At 40.3% G+C, this 22,734-nt stretch overlaps 2 protein-coding genes across 11 annotated transcripts in view; one reads left to right on the top strand and one right to left on the bottom strand.

Annotated features, from left to right (window-relative positions):
- Nucleotides 1-2,140, top strand: part of CARS2 (cysteinyl-tRNA synthetase 2, mitochondrial) — a 44,926-nt gene extending 42,786 nt beyond the window's left edge. For all 5 annotated transcript variants that reach the window (XM_032678658.1, XM_032678656.1, XM_032678654.1 and 2 more), the window contains one exon: nt 1,138-2,140. In XM_032678658.1, the coding sequence (XP_032534549.1) occupies nt 1,138-1,212 (75 nt within the window). In that variant the 3' untranslated portion in view covers nt 1,213-2,140. The remainder of the gene's footprint in view (nt 1-1,137) is intronic.
- A 200-nt stretch (nt 2,141-2,340) lies between these two features.
- Nucleotides 2,341-22,734, bottom strand: part of NAXD (NAD(P)HX dehydratase) — a 48,707-nt gene continuing 28,313 nt past the window's right edge. For all 6 annotated transcript variants that reach the window (XM_032678341.1, XM_032678339.1, XM_032678340.1 and 3 more), the window contains 5 exons: nt 16,211-16,261; nt 16,025-16,129; nt 15,549-15,669; nt 6,974-7,094; nt 2,341-4,607 (listed from right to left, as the gene is read on the bottom strand). In XM_032678341.1, coding sequence (XP_032534232.1) covers nt 4,457-4,607; nt 6,974-7,094; nt 15,549-15,669; nt 16,025-16,129; nt 16,211-16,261 — 549 coding nt within the window. In that variant the 3' untranslated portion in view covers nt 2,341-4,456. The remainder of the gene's footprint in view (nt 4,608-6,973; nt 7,095-15,548; nt 15,670-16,024; nt 16,130-16,210; nt 16,262-22,734) is intronic.

Genomic DNA, 22,734 nt, shown 5'->3' with positions numbered 1-22,734 from the left:
ATGCAACAGGACATGGCCTTACCCAAAGCAGGGCTCTCCACACCTTCCTACTCAGCACGAGTCTGCTTGTCTGGGGTTGGCTGTTAGAAAGATGCCCTGGTAACACAGAGCGCACCAGGGGGGTGTTGCTTGCCTACTAAGTGCTACCCAGCCTCTCATGGCCACAAATCTTCTGAGCCTGATGATATGCATGCAGCAGTGCCTCTGCTAACAGGTTCCACTCTGTAACATGAAGCTCAAGTAAGCCAGCAACTTCTCAAGCCCATGTGCAGGAGGAAAAGCAGCAGAACAGATGAAGCAGACAAGCCTCATCTACATATGCAGAGTAGACTAGGAACACCCCTGGTTTGAGGGAGGGCAAGGAGGGGGTGGCTTGAGAACCAACTCAATCTCCTTAAAAATCAGCATTGTAAAAAGGGTAATTTCTCCTTCAGATTCTAAGTTCGTAGTTTCTTCTCTCAGGCTGCTTGATGTAGATAATGTTGGCTGAAGTTACCTAACTTGCATTAAACTGATTAAAAAAATACCCATTTGTCTTTTCATGTCATTATAGTATGCTTGAAACACAAGCTCAGCTGTGCCGCTAAGTGAAATGTAGTAATTGTGTATTTATGCATCAAAAATAGTTTTCACTTTAATGTCAGAGCTCATATTCAGATTAACTTTTCAGCCATTACAAACAGCCGGATCTAAATAGTCGGAAATATTCCGTTTGACTGTGCTATTGTGTTTCAGAAATATGACAGTATTACACTATCCCCAAGTTCAGAAGGCGATCAATACATATTCTCATGTATTGACCATAAGTGTTTTCCATGTACATGAGCCATTCAAACATGAAAATGCAATTGCAGGAGTTGAGCAGAAGCTACTCATGTGAAAGTCTACACCCCACTGCAGCATCCCACACTGAAGAGGTGACATTTCTAATGTGTGTTTCTTCCTTCTTAGCTGGGAAGGATTATCTGGGTTTGTTTTACAGCTCTGAGCATTATTAGTAGCAGTGGCATTCCTCTGAGATGGTATCGCCACCTCCTTTGCCTAACTATAACTGGATTAATAGCTTTGCTGTATGAATCTTGTTTAAAAACCTGTGCCTCCACATGCTGGGACTAACCTGGATACTTTTTCTTACAGGACAGAGCAGCTGTTTCAACCTGGGAAATTGTGGAAGGAGGGCAGACAGAGCAGCAGACTGAGAAACAAAGCTGATCCCTCATCTTCGGACTTGTTTTTATTTCAGCTGCTTTGGCAACTGTTGTAAATATTAATTCTTTCTTTCCAAATAAAGTCTGTGGAATAGAATGGCTAACAACAATAATCTGAGCAAAACTGTTGGCACTGCCATTGGGTAAATAAATACAGGCCTTGAAGCACACATGGCAGAAGCATCCAGAGTGTAGGGCAGCAAGGAAGCAAGCAGCTTGACTTACACCAACACTGGCACATTCTGCTGCAGAAATGTTCCAGCTCCAAGCGCTCCGTGATCTGCCTTTGCACCCTCTTCTGCTGAGCTGACACTGAGAATTAAACATAGCGAAGGAAGAGGCAAGAACTTAGGCCTGTCTTTGAGGGTGAAAACACTTAGTTTTATGCCTGTTGGTTCAACAATTCTGTTCCTCTAAGACAGAGAAGTGGGGGACACTTTTTGCCTTGAAGTATTTCCTTATTGCAGTGGTGCTGGTTTGGTCCTGTAAGAGCTTTACCTGTAATATGGCAGTATACAGTTTGCTTTGCACAGAACACACTGAGATTTCTCTAGCGCTGGGAGTGCAGCACACTCAGGATCTCTCCATCATAACTGGGAAGATAAAATTAGGATGCTTAGCTATTACCTCTTCAGTTACCTTTGCTTTTGCCATTGTTTGCATTAAAAACAGTCCCTGGCTGCTGTGGCTGTAGGCAGAGGTGCAGAGGCCTCTCTTACCTGTGAGGTGACCTGTGTTCTATGGCCTGAGTTGATATGGGGCTGGTACTTACCTCTGGGCACACTTTCTTTAAATCAATTTATGAAAAGATAAAAACCAAGCAGAACATGGCTTCATCTACAGGGCACTTCTGTGCATTGTACTTTCAAATTGTCTGTTCCAAAGGATAAAGGCTTTCTTTTCTACTCCTGGGAATAAAACATGTAGCTATTTTTCTGTTCCCTTTCTCCATTATTGGTACTTAGAGAAAAGATGGAGGTGTCCCTTCACCAGCACTGGGGCAGGTGCTTATTTGACACAGCTGGTACTGTACTCTGCTAGTGGCAGTGTTGTAGCAAACTAGAGTGAAAGGCGAGCAGGCAGCTCAGCTGTGGGAAATGTGATCAGCACACACCAAACAAAGTCCACACAGTCAATTTGCTATTATTTTTATTTCCTACCAAAAGAAACTGCTACATTTCCAGAATGTTTAAAAAATGTACCAATTTGTATACATTAGTGAATAACAGAGTTACAACTTCTGCGTAGATTTAAAACCAACACGGCAGGTTGAAATCTGTACTGAGCTCTGTTAATTGATTGACTTCGCCTACAAATGCCATTTAGATTATAATACCACTGATGTTCTAAATAAATAAAAAAAAAAAAGCCAGTAGCTGTTTTAAAATCAGTTTTAACTTGCTGATTTAATTTAAAAGTAGTCAGGCTTCTCAAATAGATTTAGGGGGGAAAATAACAGTAGCTTAAGTTTCCCCAAAGATGCAGACAGTTTACAAAACTGCTTAAATTAAACACTAAAACCTCATCTCTTAAGAGTAGTCTGTGAACCCTCATAGACCAACATGAGCAAGCATTTAAAAACCTATCTTAAAAATAGGTAACTGGTTTAGAAAGAAAAACAAAAATGCATCAGGGTGAGGTAGTAGTCACAGTGCATCCAGAAATATCAACTCTAAGGGCTGAAGGGAAATACTTGAAGCACCCTTTCTGATTCCAGGTGCTTTCTGCAGGCAGCTATTGAAGGTATGAGAACACAGTCTGACTGTCTGTGGGACACCACATGCCAACCTAGAGCTGGAGCCCTGCACAGGAGTGGTTGTGGTGAACAGGTAACATCTATTGCAATAACCAGACACGTTATGTGCTTGTTCTGTGCTTTAGTGAGCATAAACACTTGGAGCTGGATTGGAGCCTCAAGGGCAGTACCCACTTAAATGTTCTTGGCATGAACTTGTCCCCCTCTCCATACTGGTTTAGTCCCTACAAGCTTTGACTGAATCTCCAAAAATGTAACAAATCGTAGTGTGCAAAAATCCCACACAAGTTCCTCTTTATACCTAACGCTTACCTGCCCTGCCAACGTGCCAGATCAGTGTGGCCCTAACAGTGTCCTGTCTCACGAAGATCAGACAAAAAGCCTCTGTGCTCTAAAAAAGTAAAAGTACCAAGTCCTAAGTACTGCACTTGAAGCTCAGACACCAACCACCATTTTCTGTTCCTGCCTTTAACCTGCAGCATACAGCTGCCTGCACACTGCTACGACAGTACAGGTACATGCTGTGGGCTGCCTTCAACTCGTATTCCTGCTGGCTAATTACTATCCACCTATGGATCTGTGTGCTGGTCTTCTCTGAGCTCTAACCCAGCAGGTAACAGGAGTTTTGAAAGCACTTTACTCTTCCATGATCACTGAGAGTCTGACAGTTCTGTTGGGTATCACTGAGTTTCTTGCCCCGCCTAGTACCTCTCCAAATGATAATTTCACAAATTTATCACACTGAGTTCCAGATGAGTCAAGACCAGATAAAGAAACAGAATTTTAATTTTTTTTTCAGGTAAGCCTAATTACTGTATAATGAATTTTGCTGCTGAGATACCTACAGTATATCCTATTCTGCCACAGGGGGACCTTTTAAAAAACAACAAAATAAGACATTGCAGGAAGGGGTGCCTTGTCCAAATGAATGCTGCCTCTGGGACCGGGAATGGGAAAAGGCAACTAATTACATTCAAAATCTACAGCAACTCTCATGCACTCCCTTTCCAAAGAGGCTTATTTTTTGCTTCTTAATATACTAGCATGGCAAAAAACTGAAGTGCAATAGCTAATTCTAGACAGAGGTTCTAAGAATGACAACATGATAACCTTGGTGCAATCCAAGAAATTCAGTTGAGCTGGTGGAAGAATTTTATCTAAATATCAAGTGCATTTTTTTTGCTGTTCACACTTTAGTTATTGCTCAATAACTATCAAAAAGAACAGAGGAATACTTTCAGTTTAGTTTTATTATATTATAACAGATCTGCAACTACAGCTTATTTCAGCCAAAACATTTTTGTATTCCAAACTCTTAAAAAATATCTACATTAATCATATTTTTCTATTCTTAAAAATAAAAAAGATCTACCTAACATACCAATGTTGCTACAGCACTTGAAAGGGTGCATTACTTATGTAAATTCTACGGTACATGTAATTACTCTTGCAGTCATTGTTCTTCCTTTTCTTCTTCTCTGCTGCTTTGGCTTCAGGTTTCGTAAAGTTTGCTGAAAGCTGTTCCAACTTCTGAAACCATGTCAGAGGCTGTCATTGAACGTCCGAATTTTTGAAAGGCTTGGTGGTTAGACTGCCTTGTAAGAGAGCAAGCTCCAAATGCAGCCACTAGAAAGGGATTTTGACTAAAAGGAAAAAACCAAAAAACCCAACATTATCGAGAGAATCCAAACACTCTTGTGCAATCCATAAGGTGGTGGACATCATCTTTGTACCCCTAAATGCCAGGAAAGCCTCTTAAGCAAACATCTGTTTCTCAGACTCACTGCAGAACATCTTTGTCTGAATTTTTTTTAACAAATACTTCCCTATCCATGGCATAGCATGTGACTGACTCAGAAACCAGGGCCAAAGGACACAAGAGGAAAACAGGCCTAAAAAGTGGGGAAGAAGGTGATCCATGTCTAATTTTACTGATTTGATGCTTCATCCTTTCCTACAGAAGAAGACCAAATATCACCTGGCAGCGTTTTAACTCCCTTTCCTCTCCATTTGCTGGGTAACTCCGTTTAGTTTTGTCTTGCAGGGGGTGGGGAAAGATGTGGGGATGCAGACAAGAGATGATTTTTAACAGGGCCATAGTGACTGCTCCAGAGCCCTCATGATACCAGCTTAAAAGCGGTACAGTGACCACCACAGCCCACGACGGAAATTAGGCACTGCCTTAACGTCTCCTACATGCTTACAAACGGCCTAAGAGAGCGTACCCAGCCCCAGACCTCAAACGCTGAACATCCCTCTGGAGAAGCCAGAACAGTCTTGCCACCTCCAGAGCACCTTTTCACAGGCTGGGCCATGGGAGTCACTTTTGCTGCCTTACAACAGTTCAGCAGCCAGTGCTGCGCTCCAGGTTCTGGCTGATTAAAATTCTCACAAAGTTCAGCCACAGCTGAGCCATCGCTGCCTGTGAGTCACTAGGGACCTACTGACTCCTCTGCCAAGTGAGAGTTTTGTGAAGGATCCTGATGTAAAACACAGGCAAAGCAGGACATGAGTTTACAATTAGGTGTTACTTAAGGGGCAACTCCATATAACTCATCAAGGTGCAGGAGGTATTTAAGCCACCCTGAGAGTCAATCCTGGATGCCCAAATACTGCTCTGAAACAAGAGCTGTGCACAGGCTCCTGGGCTCAAGGCAGTTAAAACACTTGTTTCAAAATTCCACTCTGCACAGACCTGTTTTGAAATGACAGAACGAGGCACAAGCGTGGAAAGACTGGCTGGACTGCCTGCAATGCAGTCTGCAAGCAGATGCCCTGACTCACTGAACCCAAGAAGCTCCTCCTCTCCTGAAACACACAAGGTAGGGTTGCTACAGCAGGTGTTTGTGAAGGGTCACCTTAACACCACCACAGGAGACACAATGTATTGCTGATGCCAATTATACTTTTCCTTCATCTATAAAATAAAGGAGTTTCTGAGGAAGCTGTTTGGGAAAGCCACAGGAGTTCAAGTCAGGAGAGCCTGGAGAACGTGTGCTGCCTTTGCTAATCTCTCCAACAATTTAATACTATTCTGTTGTACCCCAAGCAAAAATGAAGTCACCCTTTTAGTGAATACAAACAAAATTCCTCCGTTAGTGACAGCTGCAACTCTTCCATTTTGGGATTGCTATGTTAGATTTCAGAATTTAAAAGTCTGGTTCAATTGGTCCCTCATTCCTCCTAGGGCACCTACTGCAGTGCCCTTGTGGTAAGACAAACACAGACTAGTTAACTCCCATGAACATCTAACTGTGTGCATCTGCATGCAGCATCCAAAAAGACTACAAAAGATCTCCACTCCTCAAACTTTCATAGCTCTTTACTTACAGAGATGAGGGACTGTAACTCCCTGACTGCTTTTATCAGGGTTCCTTTCAACTTCATTTAAAGCAGCTGCTTTCACAGAAAGAGTACATGACTATATGGATCAACTAGTCAGACAGGAATTGATGTAATTTAACAAAAAGCCAACAGTCAGCTACATGGCTGCTTTATGCACAAATAAACTGGACTGCCGTTTGGCCTTTAAAAGAGTTACACTCTTTGAAACAGTATTTTATTTGCAAGTTTCAACTTACCTCCCCCACTGAATTACTTGGGCACAATGCAGAAGGATTCACCAAATTACAAAAACAAAGCCAAATGACATGTTTTTTGAATTACAGAGATGCTACTACCAGTGACTACCACTTACTTATTCTTTGTACTTTCAGCCTACATTCAATTGTTTTGAAAACGTGTATCTCATACATAAATGTCCTTGGGAATAGATCCAGATTCATGCTCTTTTTCTGCCTCAGACTTGGGGATGTTAGATTACTGAAGGGTTTGTCTTATTAAATTATTACTATGTAGACTGCTCTAGAACATACATTTTTTAAAAGTAAGTGGATATCTTTGTACCAACGACTCTGATTTCATTTGGAAATTTTTACAGCGGGTCTACAACAGTTGCCACAGCAGAACACAAACTCATAACAATTAAGTTAATTATTAGTATTCATACCCATTTGTTTTTTCAGCTCCAGCAACAAATGCCCAGTGTGCTAAGACTCCAAGAGAACCAGAAAGAAGGTCCCCCTGTCCACCACATCTCCGGCTGCTTCCTTCATGACTGCATACGAGTACTACAAACAGACAAACAGAAAACAAAGTCAGGTACTTTTTTCCTTCCATTTACAATGACACCACTGCAGCTGCAAGGGTTATTAACCTCTGAGGCACACAGCAATGAAAAGGTGAGAGACTAATGAGAGACAGCAGCACACACTGAAGTACACTATTCTTAAAAAAAGAAAAATTATTGCATCAACATTTTTAAAAATACTTTTCTGATTACCTTTTAATACTTTACAAATAACATCACACAATATACACACTTTCTCCACTTCACTCAGCCTGCAGAGATGAGTTTAGTGATTCATGTGCCATGATGAGCCATTACCCAAACTGGACCAGGTCCCTCCACAAAGCCATTGCGTAAATGCAATCCTTCAGAGTCTCTGACCTTCAGAGTTTGTGAATGCAAACCAAGGCACTTCACAAAGAGCAAATGCAAAACAGAACTAAAATCTCAAATCTTCTACCATGCCCATCACAAAGGTATTTTACTGAAAACAGCCTTTTCCTCAGGCTTTGTAAAAACCATATGCAAGACAGATTTGTTTTTTCTGCCAATCAAGTGTCCTCAGCATCCATGTATGTTTCTGTCACCAGTGTCACTGTGGATAGGCTCTGTCAGGTTATCAGATGTTACATTTCTATTTTAAATATACAAAGGACCTTGGTCAAACTGATCTCTTTGTGGAGCTTTAACTATGAAGAAGATGCAAGTGGTTTCACTACATTTAACTCCTTTGTTCTCCACTCTTAACAAGCCCAGGCAGGAAGCCTAAAGGATACCTAAGGCACACAAAAAGAAAAAAGCATCGATTCTGCTACCCTTCTCCAAACTCTCTTGTGTACCTACCCTTAGCTTTTCTTCTTGCTTGGCTCTGAAAAAAAAACCCAGGAGAAATTTATTTTCCTCTCCTAGGAGAATGGAAGAGCTGGCAGAATCACCAGTGGCCAAGTAGTGGTCCTTAGCATCTCCAGCCAGCTACTGCAGAGCTACTCAGGTTCAGGACGGTGCACACAACTGTTTGTGTGCTCCTGAGCACACCAAATACACAAGCAAAGTATAAAGCAAGACATTGCTTGGAGAACAGCTCTTACCCCAAGTCACCTGGGCTGGGTTTCTCCAAGGTGTATAAACAGAGCAGCCCAGGTGGTTTAGAGGGAGTAGTACCCATATTTTTCAAATGGAATTTTTCTCTTACAAACTCATGGGAAAAATCTGAACAAAACTGAAGGACTTGTAGATAAATCTTCTTAAATAGCAAGCAGTAAAAAACTACATAATGCCAATAAACCCCTTCCAGTCCATTAGCATAGTTCATTTCTGGAACAGCAAAGAATTGTACTTCACTTCCATTTCCTACCAATTCTTCCAGCAATAATTGCTGGGCTTGTGAGGCCAGGCAGTTGTGTGTGTTTGCTGCCACTGAGAGGGCAAAGATTCATTAGTCACCACGAACACAACAGACACCACTGCAGCGTTGCCAGCAGTTCATTTTCCCAATCACTCTTCTCCCCTTCCCCCTCTCCCTCTCAAATTAAGATTCTGGATGTGTTTCTCAGTGAGCAGTAGCTAATGTCAAATTTCACAAGTTAAATGCCCTTCTGAGTTAGCTATCTGAAGAAGGTATGCCCTTTTAGGTGCGTGGTTTATTCTTATTTTTATTTTAAATACAGTGCTTTGGAGAAATTACCTCTAATTCTGCTACTTTGAAGACGCTATCTCACAGGATTTTCACTTTGAGGGCTTGAACTCCTGGCAGGAGGCAGGATGGAAATCCTCCCTTCAAAAGCTTTGGGGCCTTCTGACTGACAGCTGAGCACAAGCCCCTGCTTATTAGCTGTATGTCACCATCTGCCACTATTCTGTAGCCCCACAACCTTCCAGTCATTTTTGAGCTGTACAGGAAAGCAAGCTCTCCTCAAACTAGGCCAATTATAATACTCTGCTAAAAAAAAAAAAAGTGGTCTTTTCTTTGTGGTTTTAAAAAAGTAAGTCTCAAATATGTGCAGACTACCTCACAGGCAACAACAAAAGCAGACCTTTGTACTCTGCACAGAGATGCTGGAAAACAAATCCATGGAATACCTTCAAAGAAGCAGAACTACAGGAAATTCACTTGAATGAGGAGGGAAAAGTATAATGCTTCGGCAATTCTTTGTGCAAAAGCTCAGCTGATCAAAGAACATCTCAAAATAAAAGGATGATGAACATTACAACAGGCAATGGGAAAAGGATTTAAAAATTCCTCTGAATTACAGTCACTATTAAAAGCTTTTAAAACAAAAGAACGAATCCCAACTACCATCAAGACAAATTGGCCAAATCAACATAGGACAAGGTCTTCTGGATGGCTTTTCCCAGCCTTCTCTTAGAAAAATAAAATAAACTGCTGTCTTCCCACTCCCCCAGTGCAACATCCCCCACTAAATGTCTGTGCCCTGCTGTGAAGTCATCTCCAGCAGTTCTTTAAGGACCAGGGGGGTGATGCCTTATGTTGCACTGAGCAGTGACAACCAGTGGCAAAGTTATAAGACCACGATTAGACGGACATGACTGAACAGTCAGCGATGATGCTGAGAAGGTGGGCAGTTCTATTCCCTGGAGATATGCAGAATGATGTATTTACAGGAGGATGAAGCAATTTTTGGTCCATTGCTCAGTGAGGCTGCAGCACATTCAACTAGGGACGGACATGTACATCAGAAAACCTAGAAAACATGGTTCTTGGAATAGCTGAGGAGACCAAGATGACTGGACATAGGACAAAAAGGAAACTACAAAGACTAAAATCACCACAATCATCACAACGTGTCGATTTTGAAAGGCAACAACCAAAGCCACTTCAGGTCAGGTAGTCAGACACCAGTCCGATCCAAATAATGGAGAGTTTCAGCTATAATTCAACTGACAGACCGTAAAAGAGAGAAACACAAAATTAATGCTGGTCAAGGTGGCTTGGGTGTTGGGACAGGGTGTCTTGTTTTGTTTTCTAATAGGTCTGGGCAACGAAATCTGATGTCATTATTTCACAGGGTGATGAATCAAAAAAACCCACCTCAGTCTAAGTAACAGTCAGTTTTTTAATGAAAACTTTTTCATGCTAAGTAACTTTGCAGAAAAAAAAAAATACCCAGCTCCCCAGCACTTATCCATGCAACACACACATACTATCATAAGAAAAGGCTAGATGAAATAAAAATGTCATGAGTGAAGAAACGCCTCCATGAAGTATGGCAAGGAGATCTGCAAGAGTCAGAACAACCACAGTTCTATTCAACAGTTTCAACGCAGTCCCAGTGAGTTAATAGCACATAAATACTGCCAGAGCTTTAGGCAGCAAATACAACACATCCCTCACATATAGTCACATGGATTTCTTGTGTACCTAATTCCATGGAAATAATTTGTAATGAAATATGAATGCAATAGAAACAAAAAATGGCAGGCTGTCATACTGATAGAATATTGGAAAGTAGAAATTCAAGAGTTTTAGGCTCCAAACAATTCAAAACTCTGCCCCAGACCTGGGCAACTATGGCCAAGTCATTTAGTAGCTCTATGTTTAATGTATTTCAGGCCATAAAATAAGATACCATCACTCCCTTTTCAGCACTCCTTGAAGATATGATACGCATTAGAATATGGGAAAGCATTCAGACCACAATGTCACACTTAACTGTACCACTGTCAAATTTTAAGCTGAAAGAACTCCCAGCCCAAAATCTGCTGGCAGATCAAAGTCCAGAAGAATGACCTATTTATGGGTATTGTATGCTTAACTTAAAAAAAACCAAACCAAACCAAAAACCAACAGTCTGTTATGTAACTGAAAATAGCTGTCCTCTCTTTGAAGGAAAAAAATCAGAATGTAGCAGTTTTGCTGAGCTCAAACACTGCAAGTTAACTGGGAAGCACAAATTTTGTGCTGTACACAGGCAGCACCATTTACAATGCCAGCTCCTAGATACATCACACTCAGAAAACAAAAGTAGTATAAAAAGTCATGTATGTCTGCTTGTTCCTGATTCACCATGTTCACAGAGTAGTGAAAAAAACCATCCCAGAGATTAATTTCTTTTATATTTGTATTTAGAACACAACATGTGAAATATGAGATAGCTAGTTAAGGCTAAACTGATGATGGTAAATAAGGCTAAAGAACCCGTGAAAACATCACATTTACTGGGACTGCAGATTGAAAGACAGCCCAGAGATTAAAATTTAACTCCTGAATCTCAGACATCCTGAACAATTCTTTGCACTTGCTTTCCTCTTACAGAGAAGGAGTTTCACGCTCATCCTAATGTGCTCAGGAATCCATGTATGAAACATGCAGCCATTCTGACTTCTGCTATGACCCAACTGGATTAATCAGCTAACATGAGCCACCCTGCACAACAAACACATTCTAGTTTAATTAAAAGGCTTAAGATTTCAATTTTCTATGCAAAACAATGTAGCTATCAAGGATCATTTTGCTCCATCAAATGCAAGATTCTGATTTAGACCATTTATGAGATTTTGAGTAAAATCCCAATATACATCTCTGACCTGACATATACTTACACTAGTAAAAAATTTATCTTTTTCCTTTTGCAAGTTACTTCACAAAAGCACATAGCTGGAGATTGTGGAGTCCCAGAAACATGTCCCAGAGTGCATACAGACAGGGAAATCAAGTTTAATGACTTTGGCTGGAAAAATAACTCAACTGATGTGGAAAATGTAAGTTGGCTTTTATATAAAGGGTGCTTATACTTTTATATTCCCTAATCACACTTTTAAAACTTAGATAAGTCCTTGAATGCGAGATACCAGGCAATTTAAGTTAAAAGAAAATGACCCAAATTTTATATTAGTTTTCTTGGACAGGCACAGGAGTCAGAGGATAATCATGATGACAGGTGAGCAGTGCCAGGGAGACAGCAGGCTGGGCTGCATGGGCAGTAGAGTGCAGAGTGGCACAATGGACAGGAACCATGACCTCTCTGTTTTGCTCACTCTGCAGAAGCAGGACTGGAGATGAAGGTGCTGCCTCTCAGTTAAAAATCCAGGCAAGATTTGCTCAGCAGCTGTGAGTGAGCCCCAGAGTGATAAGCACTGAATAGCTTCCTTTATAGCTGTATAGGGAGATGAATGTCAGAAATTAGACGTACTGCTTGAGGAGTTAGGGCAAGAGTTGGCTTTTTACCCTACAGTCAGTAATCAGTATAACCTCTTGCATGCTTCTTTGCTTCTCTTGACCATAGCCATAGCTGGGCAACTGGAGAGAAACTGTATTTGGCTACTGACTTCAGGTAAAAATAGTCACAGGCAGTAGCAGGATGGTTATCCATAAAGCCTGCCTCTTGGAAGGAAGGAGGGCTAAACAAAGGTGCTGGGGAAAATACAGAGGAACTCATTATAATGTTTAAAAATCAAAATCCAAATCCTCTACTTCAAGGACCTAACCAAATTTTAAACATGTTAGGAACTAAGACTGGTATAACCACACTTTATTATTGACCAGTTCTCCAAAGAATAATAAAATAATAACCTTAGAGAGCTGTGCCATAGCGAATAAAAGCTGACTTACCTTTTACCCACAGGCTGAGTACTCATTCCTACCCTGGTCAGTGATGGCACTGATATCACCTACCAAGAGCATGGTGAAGCTCATCTTTGTAGAGCAGGGAATCAACAACTGTAGACCAAGCTATAATGTGAAATTGCAAAAGGAAAGAGAAAAAGAGTATATAAAACTTAATTTAAAATCTTTGTTGATTATGTTTACAGGGCAGTTGGCAGCTCATGACTGAAATGAAGACAAATTATAGAAAAACCTCCTTTTTAGTGGAGGACTACTACTACTTTCACAGAGGCCATGTATGCAGTTTGGTACTGACTTTGAGGTTGTAAGGAACCACCTGCACCAGCTAATCTGATCTGCAAAAACAAACCTCAAAGGTGTCCAGACACTTCACAGTATGACAATCTGCCAAAGTCCCTGGTATGTTACTGTAGTAGCTAATTTCTGTGTCTCCTAATAAAATCTGCCTTACTTTGAATTTATTAAGTCTTATCTCCCAAACAGAATTTATTGAGCCTCTCTGCTTAGATTTCAAAGCTATTTGCTGATAGTAATCCTTCACCAACACCTGTACTTCCAGCTTATACCAAATCACCTGGTAACCCTTTTTGTCTTCAGCTAACAGAAGTAAGTTGTCTACTGAATTTCCTACAGACTCAAGAATAAAAGTACTGTGAAAATAACCACCACAATCACTCCAACCTACAAGGTATTCACCAAGCCAATCTTCCCTACTGCAAAATTTGGCACCCTCAAAAAGCCTTCCTTCCACAACAGCCAAGCACAAAACACTAAAGCTACATAGTAAAGTTTGCAATTTCTCAAATTCTGGTTTTCCTGGAGAGCATTGAGACTTACTTTTTCCCCCTTACTCCCTTTTTTTTTTTTTACCCAGAAAGCATGCATGTAGTGTATTCCTAAAGGAGAAAGTTTAAAAGCGATATATGAAAACTAAAGTGTCAGTATGCTAAGCACAGGAGCTCAAGCAGAAAATGCCTGAAAATAGGCAGGCCTTAAGCACTACAAAGGGATGATGACATGATAAATAAAGAGGAGTACACAGATCTTTTCATAATGTTTGTGCTCAGAGGACATTGGCCTGATCCAATGATCTGGATTTCCCTCACACAGGAATCAAGATGCATGTTGTCTTAGCTGAAAAAAATGACATCAGATCATAAGAAGAGACAGATGAAAAAAGTTAAGACCAAAAAACCTGGGAGAGAGTTGAAGGTCAGTGACATGACAACATATTCCGTGTTGTGGCACAGAGCACACAGTAGAATCTCCTTTCTTAATGTAATTTTGCATTTGAGAAGCTTTAAAAAAAATGACCGACAGACCAGACCCAAAGAACATTCTTGTTAAAAGGAAGCTGAAGTCTATAATTCCTGAAGAATTCTCAGGAACCTTCTTGCAAGTCATGCAAACTCTAAAAACAGTTTTTGTAGCAGACATTCTAACCTGCATTAAACCTGACAACTGCTTTCTTACAGCTCAGCAATGCTGCCTGTAATGTCTATAATTCGGGAGACAAAGCATCAGTGATGGAAACAAGGTAAGAACAAGAAAGCAGCCTATAGCTGGACATCAATCAACAGCTATAAAGGCACAGAACTGGTTTTATTTCAAATCAAAAGCCACTTCACTAATAGAAAAAAATATCAGAACACAACAGAGACAAAAATCAAGGTGGGGTAAAAAAATAAACCCAATGAAAAACCCCCAAACCACACAAGACATACACAAACTTGTGCCACATGTGAATATTCAAAATTGAAACTGTAAAGAGTTTCAGTTGTTTCCTGTTTCTTTGAATCCTGCATGACAAGAGACATTAGAGACAGTGACCTTTCTCTCCAGAAATGGGGGGGGCAGAGGGAGTACACTTATTTCAAGAATAACAGCTCAAAAGGGGAGCAGACATATACTAGGCAGTGTGTTCAATCTAAAGCGCTCACCGGTTTTCTCAACATTCATAAGAAAGCAACATTCCTGTATAAAAAGAACATTGTTGACATAAAAGCAGAAAAAGAAGACAACTACAGCACTCTAAAGCTCTCTAGCTGGCATAAACTGGAGTCAAGACATTTATCCTCTGCCAGTGTTCATCTTCCCTTAAGCCTGGCCAGACTGTCCAAGGCTACAAATCAAGGTTGCCATGGGTGCAAATATGACAGCAGACTTCCTGTGGGGCAACTTGGAAGGACCTAAGTCCTTTACCACATGGGTGTAACTACATTGCTTCCAGGTACCAGTTGTTTCACAGTCTACAACAGTATCTGCACTAATGGGGTATGTGGAAGGTGGCTCTGCACAAACCAGTTGTCATATCTGTTTTTCTGTTACAAAATACTCCCATGGCTCCCAATACTGAAAAATTGACTGTATACACAAAACAGTTCTGAAGCAGCATAAACATTTATCAGAGATTAGCATTTAAGTAATTAGAAGCAGAGCTGCTGCTTGTTATGTATTTGAAATAAGACCATGCAGTCAAAATGTGATGAAGGCACTTGTGAATTAATTTTATACTGATAACAGTAAATGATCAGCATAAAAAGCATCAGACAGGCAGCTAATTTTATTAAGTATACTTTAACCATATTAGTAAGTGACAAATTTCTCAATACCTGTGTAATGTAAAACATAAGTTACAACCATTTAAATGAGGAATAAAATCAGCAACTTTTTTCAGTAAATGAGTTAAGTTGCACTCTTAAAATATCAATTTCCACAAATCATCTAAAGGTGATCTGCAAAGGCAGCCATCCCTCCATTTCAATCTTCAGAGGAATACAACCAATTGCTATGTAGTCCAATCACTGGACTGCGACTGAAAGTGAACAAAATGAAACAATCACATTACTCAAAGCAAAAGGCTTCACTTACCTTTCTCTCCATCTGAAATAAGATCTCTTTCTCCCTTTTGAACAACTGTCAGGTTCCCCATGGCTTGGCTGAGTCTTAATACACATCCATGATGATCACTACTGTCTACGGGGTCTCTAAGCTACAACACAAGAATTCCATACACAGTACATATTTTGCTACTAGAACAACACATTCTAACACACTCTACTTCAGCATATGCATGGGGGGAAAAAGAAAGGCAGCATCATCAGTCTTTCCAGGTATTTTTCTTATACCCATTGCAATGGTAAAAGTTGCATGAGAATGGGTCTTCTTTAAAAAAGAGCTCTGTTTAAGAATATGCATTGTTGTGGCAATTATCCCATGGCATAAAAACCCAGAGAGTGCTTCCCCCACATATAAGAAACAGCACATAATATTTAAGCCAGCAGTAAGTTATTTATTTTTAAGGATTAAAAGATTAAACTTAAATATCAAAAAGGAAAACAGCTCACCATGGCTTCATACAGCCTACTGAACTCCATATAGTTTGGAGTAAGAATAGCTCGCTGGTAGCCTTGAATAAGAGAAGGCTGCTGGGAAATGAGCCACAGTCCATCCTGCAAAGCACAGTAAGAAGAACATTTACTGAATAGATTCTTAAATGTCACACTACTGACTGAAATCAGGAAAATACTTACTGCATCAATAATGATAGGAATTCCTTTCACTTTCGATTTCTCTATTATACCCTGCAAAAAATGCAGATAACTTTAAGATGCTTGCTACTTTAAATCACATAAGATCCAAACCAAATTCATACAATAAATCTGACCATATAAGTTGTTCTTACAAACTGACAGAAAAAAATCTGTTATATTCTGCAAACTAATGTAAGACATTTTTGTATCAGCTAGTAATTTTACAGTCACAGTGTTCTCTCCCTGGTTCAAGTATAAGTGTCCACAGAGTTGATTTGTATTGGGTTTGAGGGGCAAGGTTTTGGGGGCCACAGGGGTGGTTTCTCTGGAGAAGCTGCCAGAAGATTCCCCCATGTCTGACAGAGCCAATGCCAGCTGGCTCCAAGACAGATCTGCCGCTGGCCAAGGCAGAGCCTGTCAGTGACAGGGGAAAACATATTTAAAATGAGGAAAAAGTTACTGTGCTGAAGCAATTGCAGCCACAGAAGAGAGGAGTGAGAGTATGTGAGAGCTACAGCCCTCTAGACACCCAGGTCAGTGAAGAAGGAGTGGAAGGAGGTGCTCCAGGCTCTGAAGCAGAGATTCCCCTGCAGCCTATGGTGTATGTAGACTGTGGTGAGGCAGCTGTGCCCCTGCAGCTCATGGAAGTCCATGGTGGAGCAGAGATCCACCTGCAGCCCATGGAGAACCCCACACCTGGCCAGGTGGACGCCCAAAGGAAGCTGTCACCTCATGGGAAGCCCACACTGGAGCAGTCTCCTGGCAGGACCTGTGGCCCCACGCAGAGAGTAGCCCACACTGGAGTAGCATGTTCCTGAAGGACCGCACTCCATGGGAAGGACCCATGCTGGAGCAGTTTGTGAAGAACTGTAGTCCATGGGAAGTCTGCTGGATAAGTTCATGGAGGACTGTCTCCCGTGGGAGGGACCACATGCTGGAGCAGGGGAAGAGTGTGGAATCCTCCCCCTGAGCAGGAAGGAGCAGCCTCCATTCCCCACCCCCCTGTACCACTGAGAGGGAAGAAGAAGAGAATTTTTGAGTTAAGCTAAGTTTGGGAAAAAGGGAGGGGTGGAGGTAAGGTGTTTTTACCATTTGGTTTTATTTCTCGTTATCCTACTCTGACTTAATTTGTAATAAAATTCAATTAACTTCCCCAAGCTGAGTCTGGTTCGCCCTTGATGGTGATCTCTCCTGTCCTTATCTCGACCCACCAGCCTTCTGTTATATATTCTTCTGCCTGTCCAGCTGAGAAGGGGAGTGATACAGAACCTTTGGTGGGCACCTGGCCTCCAGATAGGGTTAACTCACCACAATATGCAAACAAGCAAGCAATCTCACTCACTCTCCCTTCGGTGGGAGGCATGTAATGCCAATATAAGTCACACATAGTAAACATACACCTCCAATTAAAAAAAAAAAAAAAGAAAAATCCCAGTGAGTACTGCCATGACAGAAATCTACCAGTAACTGTAATAGTAACTTCAGTTGCTTTTCAGATGACAGCTCCATTGCAGTATTTGAGTTAACGTACAAACAAATATCCAAGAAAAGCAGTACGTATTATGCCATTTCACACGGTCCTGGAGGTTTTATGCTTTGAAAGCAAAACCAAGGTGGCCAAGACAACCATTTGTAAAAGTGTTTTCTTCAGCAAGCAGTACTTCCTAGTAGACTGTCTGCCCTTCTATCTTCTAATCCAGCAGCAGCAATAACTGATCCACAAGCTTTTTAATGAGCAATGGCCAAGAGTCAAGTTTTTTCAGTGTTGGCCATTACCAACTCGTCTTTGAAGCTGGAGGGTTTATCTTTTTCCTGTATAAGATAATACAGGATGGTCTCCATCCAAAAGTTTAATTATTTTTGAATATTATTAAACTCTTCAGATTAGCTATCATATGGCACTGAGCTTCACAGGTTAGCAAGACATGATGTAAGGAATAAGGAAGCAGTCTTTAATGTTCAGGGTACTGAACATTAATTAAATGTCTGTTCTTGTGGTAAAAATAAACAATGCCCACCTTGCTTCCTGTAAATAATTAATTATTAAATATGACATATACATATCCTCACAAACTTATTACTACCTCATTCTGATTTTTCCAATACCAGTAGAAATACGTCTCCCCTGAAATAAGGCTGTGGATCCAACAACCAGGTTTATGTTTTGCTGTTTGTATTTTCTTTGTATAAATGAATGCTATACATCCAACAGCCCAATTATTTTTGAACCATACTAAGCTCTTCTGATTAGATATCATATGGCACTGAGACCCAGAGCACAAGAAGATCATCTTCCCACAATTTTTGAAGATACAAATACCATTTACTGCAACCTTGTTTTCTAACTGGTTATAATTAGAATATAAGCCAGTCTTTCATGACACTTCGTCTTCTAAAACTAAAAAAGATTTCCCCAACAGATTCTGTAAGGAAGTATGAAGGAATATACCCAATCTTAGAAGTCCTTATCCTTCCAAACTACTCTCTTAAAAGCACTATGAGCAATCTAGGGAATTAATTTTGCCAAAGTTCTGTTCCCAAAGCAGTTACGGTTTGGGAGTTGCTGTTATTTTTTGGCCCCTTTTCACGTTTCCTCATAACTGTCATCTTGACTACTGGTTAGAATTTCTCTCTCCCTGTCTTTCTTTCTCTCTCACACACAACAGACTAAATAAAGAATCCTGAAGATCCATTGTCTACCAAAAGAATGTATGTAGAAGATGTAAAAAAAAGTCGTAGTTAGAAAGCATGACAGTATGTGTGCAGGTAAATAGCATCTGGAAGGCAGATTACTGGTACACTCCAAAGAAATAACACATTTTTTCCTAATAATGTTTTGAGTTCCTACCTCTCTAGCACATCCTCCACAATCCTGAAAGACTTGACCTCTACTCTGAAATTTCACCTTGCTAAGTAAAATCTACTGGCCAAGCAACTTTCATTTTGTACCAAGTCTCTGAGGTATCAGTTTCTAATCTAACATACTGAATGAACTTTGCTTTTTCTTTCTCTCCTTTATCTATCAGGAGACACAAAGTCCTTTGTCTTATTTAGAAAGCTCATTTTTGATCAAAAAAATCCCCAAACAATACAAAAACCTACCAAAACCAAAACCCTACCCCAATCATTTTCCTTTCCTCTTCATTCCTTAAACCTAGACAGAAACTGCTTGGAGACAGACGAAGAACCTCCTAGAGGAAGGTTCCACTCCTAGTGGAAGAGAGCACAGTAATGCAGAAAAGCATGATATGATTTAAGCATTTGATAACCTGCAGCTGTGCTATGAAACACAAGATTCACCTACACTGTACTAACATGGACATCCAGGACTCCTGCACAGTTCCACAATTATTATGGAAAAATGGGGCTGAGATGAGCCAACGTGAGACACCGGTTGCAAAAAACAGCTAGAGGAGAAATGCAGAAGAACATGTGAGGGAGGAATAAATACCTATGGAGCTCTTAAGTACAACCAAAGGATATCTTATCAGTCATAGAAGTCTTCATGGAGCAGCCATCCTGAAGAACCAGGAGCAGAGAGCAGGTGGTGCACTCACAGCAAGTACCCACAGCCTCTTGGAAAGAAACTCTGCGGTCAGTCTGGACTTCTCCACTCAAGTCCACGAGCCAGTAATAACACACACCATATTTACTCTATCCACATGTAACAGCATACAAGCTGGTTCTTCACAGTTCCATAGAAAAGACAATTCCGTAGTTTTGCCCACCCCTGACTTAGATATACTTTTCAGCCTTTTTAATCAGATGTGGATTAGCAGCAGAATGCCTGCAATGACTTTTAATATATTAGTAGTTTTATCACTACTTGCATTTTTCCTGATGAACTGATTCAGCTACACAAAACTTTGGCATTTGGTGTTTGAAAAGGGAAGAATCAGGAAATTAGAGCCACTCATTTTAATAAAAGATTGAATTTTAATTAAATTAACAGAAAACTGCAATAGTAGCACATATAAAGCAACACCTATACCACAACAGTAATTATTTTCACATTGTCATCCTTCTACCTTGCAAAGGAAAGATCACTTTACTGATGTAAGCAATGAACACTGCATTTCCTCAGTCCTTTCAAGAGTCATGTCTTGGCCTACCCTTGGCAAAATTCTTACTCGTGTTCTCAAAAAGAGGTTTAAGCTTTAACATGCCATAATAATGGAGAGCATTAGCCATGATGACATCCAAACCCTTTAGGAAGTAGTATAACCTTGCCATCAGCCCACTGAAAGTGCGCTCCACTGCAACTTGCAAATGCCAAGTATGTAATTACACACTCTGGTTTGGTAGAGACATGCAAATGTGCATAACCTGTCACTGGCTACGTCTCATGCAACCTTAAAAAACCAAAAAGGAGTGGCAGCCCCTTTTACAAAGAACTCTCTATTGAAAGCTGGGATCAGAAACTGCTGTTGAAATGCCACCTATAATTGCTTATATTTTCTGCATGGATGCCGCTTTCATCCAGCAATCCCAGATCCACGGTTTTGTTTGTAACAGAGAGATAAAAGACACAAACAACATTTCCTGTAAATGCTGCAGCTGGAAGCATTTTTGCACATCCTCTTCCCCCAGGTGACCGGGAGGAACAAATAAGTTCCACCCCAACACACTGCAAATGAATTCCTACAAAATTCCTAGGGCACTGAAAGCCCTAGGAAGCACTTCTGCCTTGCTTGCCTCAAGTCTGGATAAATGCAGAGTTAGCAGGGACTCAGCTGCAATAGAGGTCAGGATGCAGGTCTGTGGCAGAGATGCTTGGAAAATGGGCTTGGCAAGCAGAAGTTTTGTAATCTTGCACAGCTAGAGGTAGGCAAATATTCCAAGCTCAAGCTGTGCTCAAGGCTTCGGTCAGGGTTGGCAGGAGCAGAGAAGCTTCCCTAAATATATTCTGTTTGGAGCAAGACGTTTAAAAAACATTCAGAATGGAGTTCTACTGTTAGAGATTCTTCAAATTAGAGACATATTTTCAGTAACTGGCTTTGGGTTTTTTATTTACTTGCTGTTTTTACAAAAAAACCCATGCAGTTAACTCTTAAACTTGCTTTCATTAGTTCCTATGAACTGACCCAAGAACTCATCCTCCTAACATTCAGTAAAGACAAACAAAACTTTCTCTGTGGACAAGATATAAAAAATCACCCTTAACTAGCCTAATTGCCTGAGTTTTACTTTATATATTTCTTATGCATAACTATCACTAGCTCATTAATCACTCCACTAAGCTCTCACACCTCACACAAGGAATGACCACCACTCTTGAATGAAGAGGCTCATAAAAGAGATGAATATCCTTTCTCTGAAACAAATAGCTTCTTTATCTCATGGTTTATGCTTCATTCAATTTAAGTTGGTCTTTTTCTTTTAACTGTAGTACCTCATGCTAGGCCCTGTTCTCCAAAACAGATTTTCAGGTGCACAGCAAAATATTTAAGCCAGGCAGAGGGTAATAAAGAGTCTAAAGAGTACCCTGCTACATGATCAGGCTCATTAAGTGCTTTAGGAAACGTTGAAAGCTGTTGGTACAACTAACAAAGCTGAAGACACTGTAGCTGTAGAAGTGTTCTATTCTACATTTAAAAAAAAAAATATATGAAAATTATTCACTTGTAAATTCCCTCTTTGAATTCAAATTAGATCACTTGTCCTCAAAGGTGGAGGAAAACTGCAGCTAAGGTTTCTTAATATCAGCTTCAATCACATGCTAAATTCTTAAAGAAGTGACACAATCCAAGGGAATGCTTGAACAAAAGGAACACAAGCAAACAAAGTAAAATCCTCTGAAATACTATCCTAGTTCTGCAAAACCCCAGCGCACTCTTTTTTGGCTTTGCTTCTCAAAATTGTGGTCAACCAGACACCACTTAAGAAGCTACATGTATACACTTTCAGCCCTAAACACATCCAAATCCACTTTAAGCATTAATCAGAACAAATAACAGCAGCCATTTTTCTCATGTTTTGATCCACTGAATGTTTGTACTCATAATGCAAACTCTACAAGGCATCCAATTTACACCTGATTATGTTAATGTTAGATTTGGCTTAAGATATTAATGGTCAGCTGTTGGCATTTTGTCTAAAAAAAAAATAAACATAAACTTAAAATGAACTCCTGTTCATTTATAACTGTGGATTTCTTTGTGGAGTTTGTAGCTGAATGATGCTCAGAAAGAGTTGAAAAGGTATACCATTCAGTGTTTTGCTTACAAATGCTTCTAAGTAACAAAATCACGTTAAAGAACAATATGGGCCTACACACAGAAAGCAAATAAACATCCCACTTCACTGTGAATGACTGTCAAGATCCATTACATATATTAGAAAGTAAGCTGCATAAACCTGTATTTAAGGTCCTGTTAGCATATATTCAAACACTGTTTTTCTAATCAAGACATTTGTGAGGAAGCCAAAGAATACTAATAATTCTTAGAACAAGCAGCAACAGTTCTTGGTATAACCAAGAGGATCTCTGTGCTTTGAGAGGTGTTCCCAAGCTTTGTCTGCAC

This window comes from Chiroxiphia lanceolata, chromosome 2 (genome assembly GCF_009829145.1).
Source record: "Chiroxiphia lanceolata isolate bChiLan1 chromosome 2, bChiLan1.pri, whole genome shotgun sequence".
Taxonomy (NCBI): Eukaryota; Metazoa; Chordata; class Aves; order Passeriformes; family Pipridae; genus Chiroxiphia; species Chiroxiphia lanceolata.
Note: the sequence above shows the minus strand (reverse complement) of the source record. Positions and strands in the feature narration are given on the sequence as shown.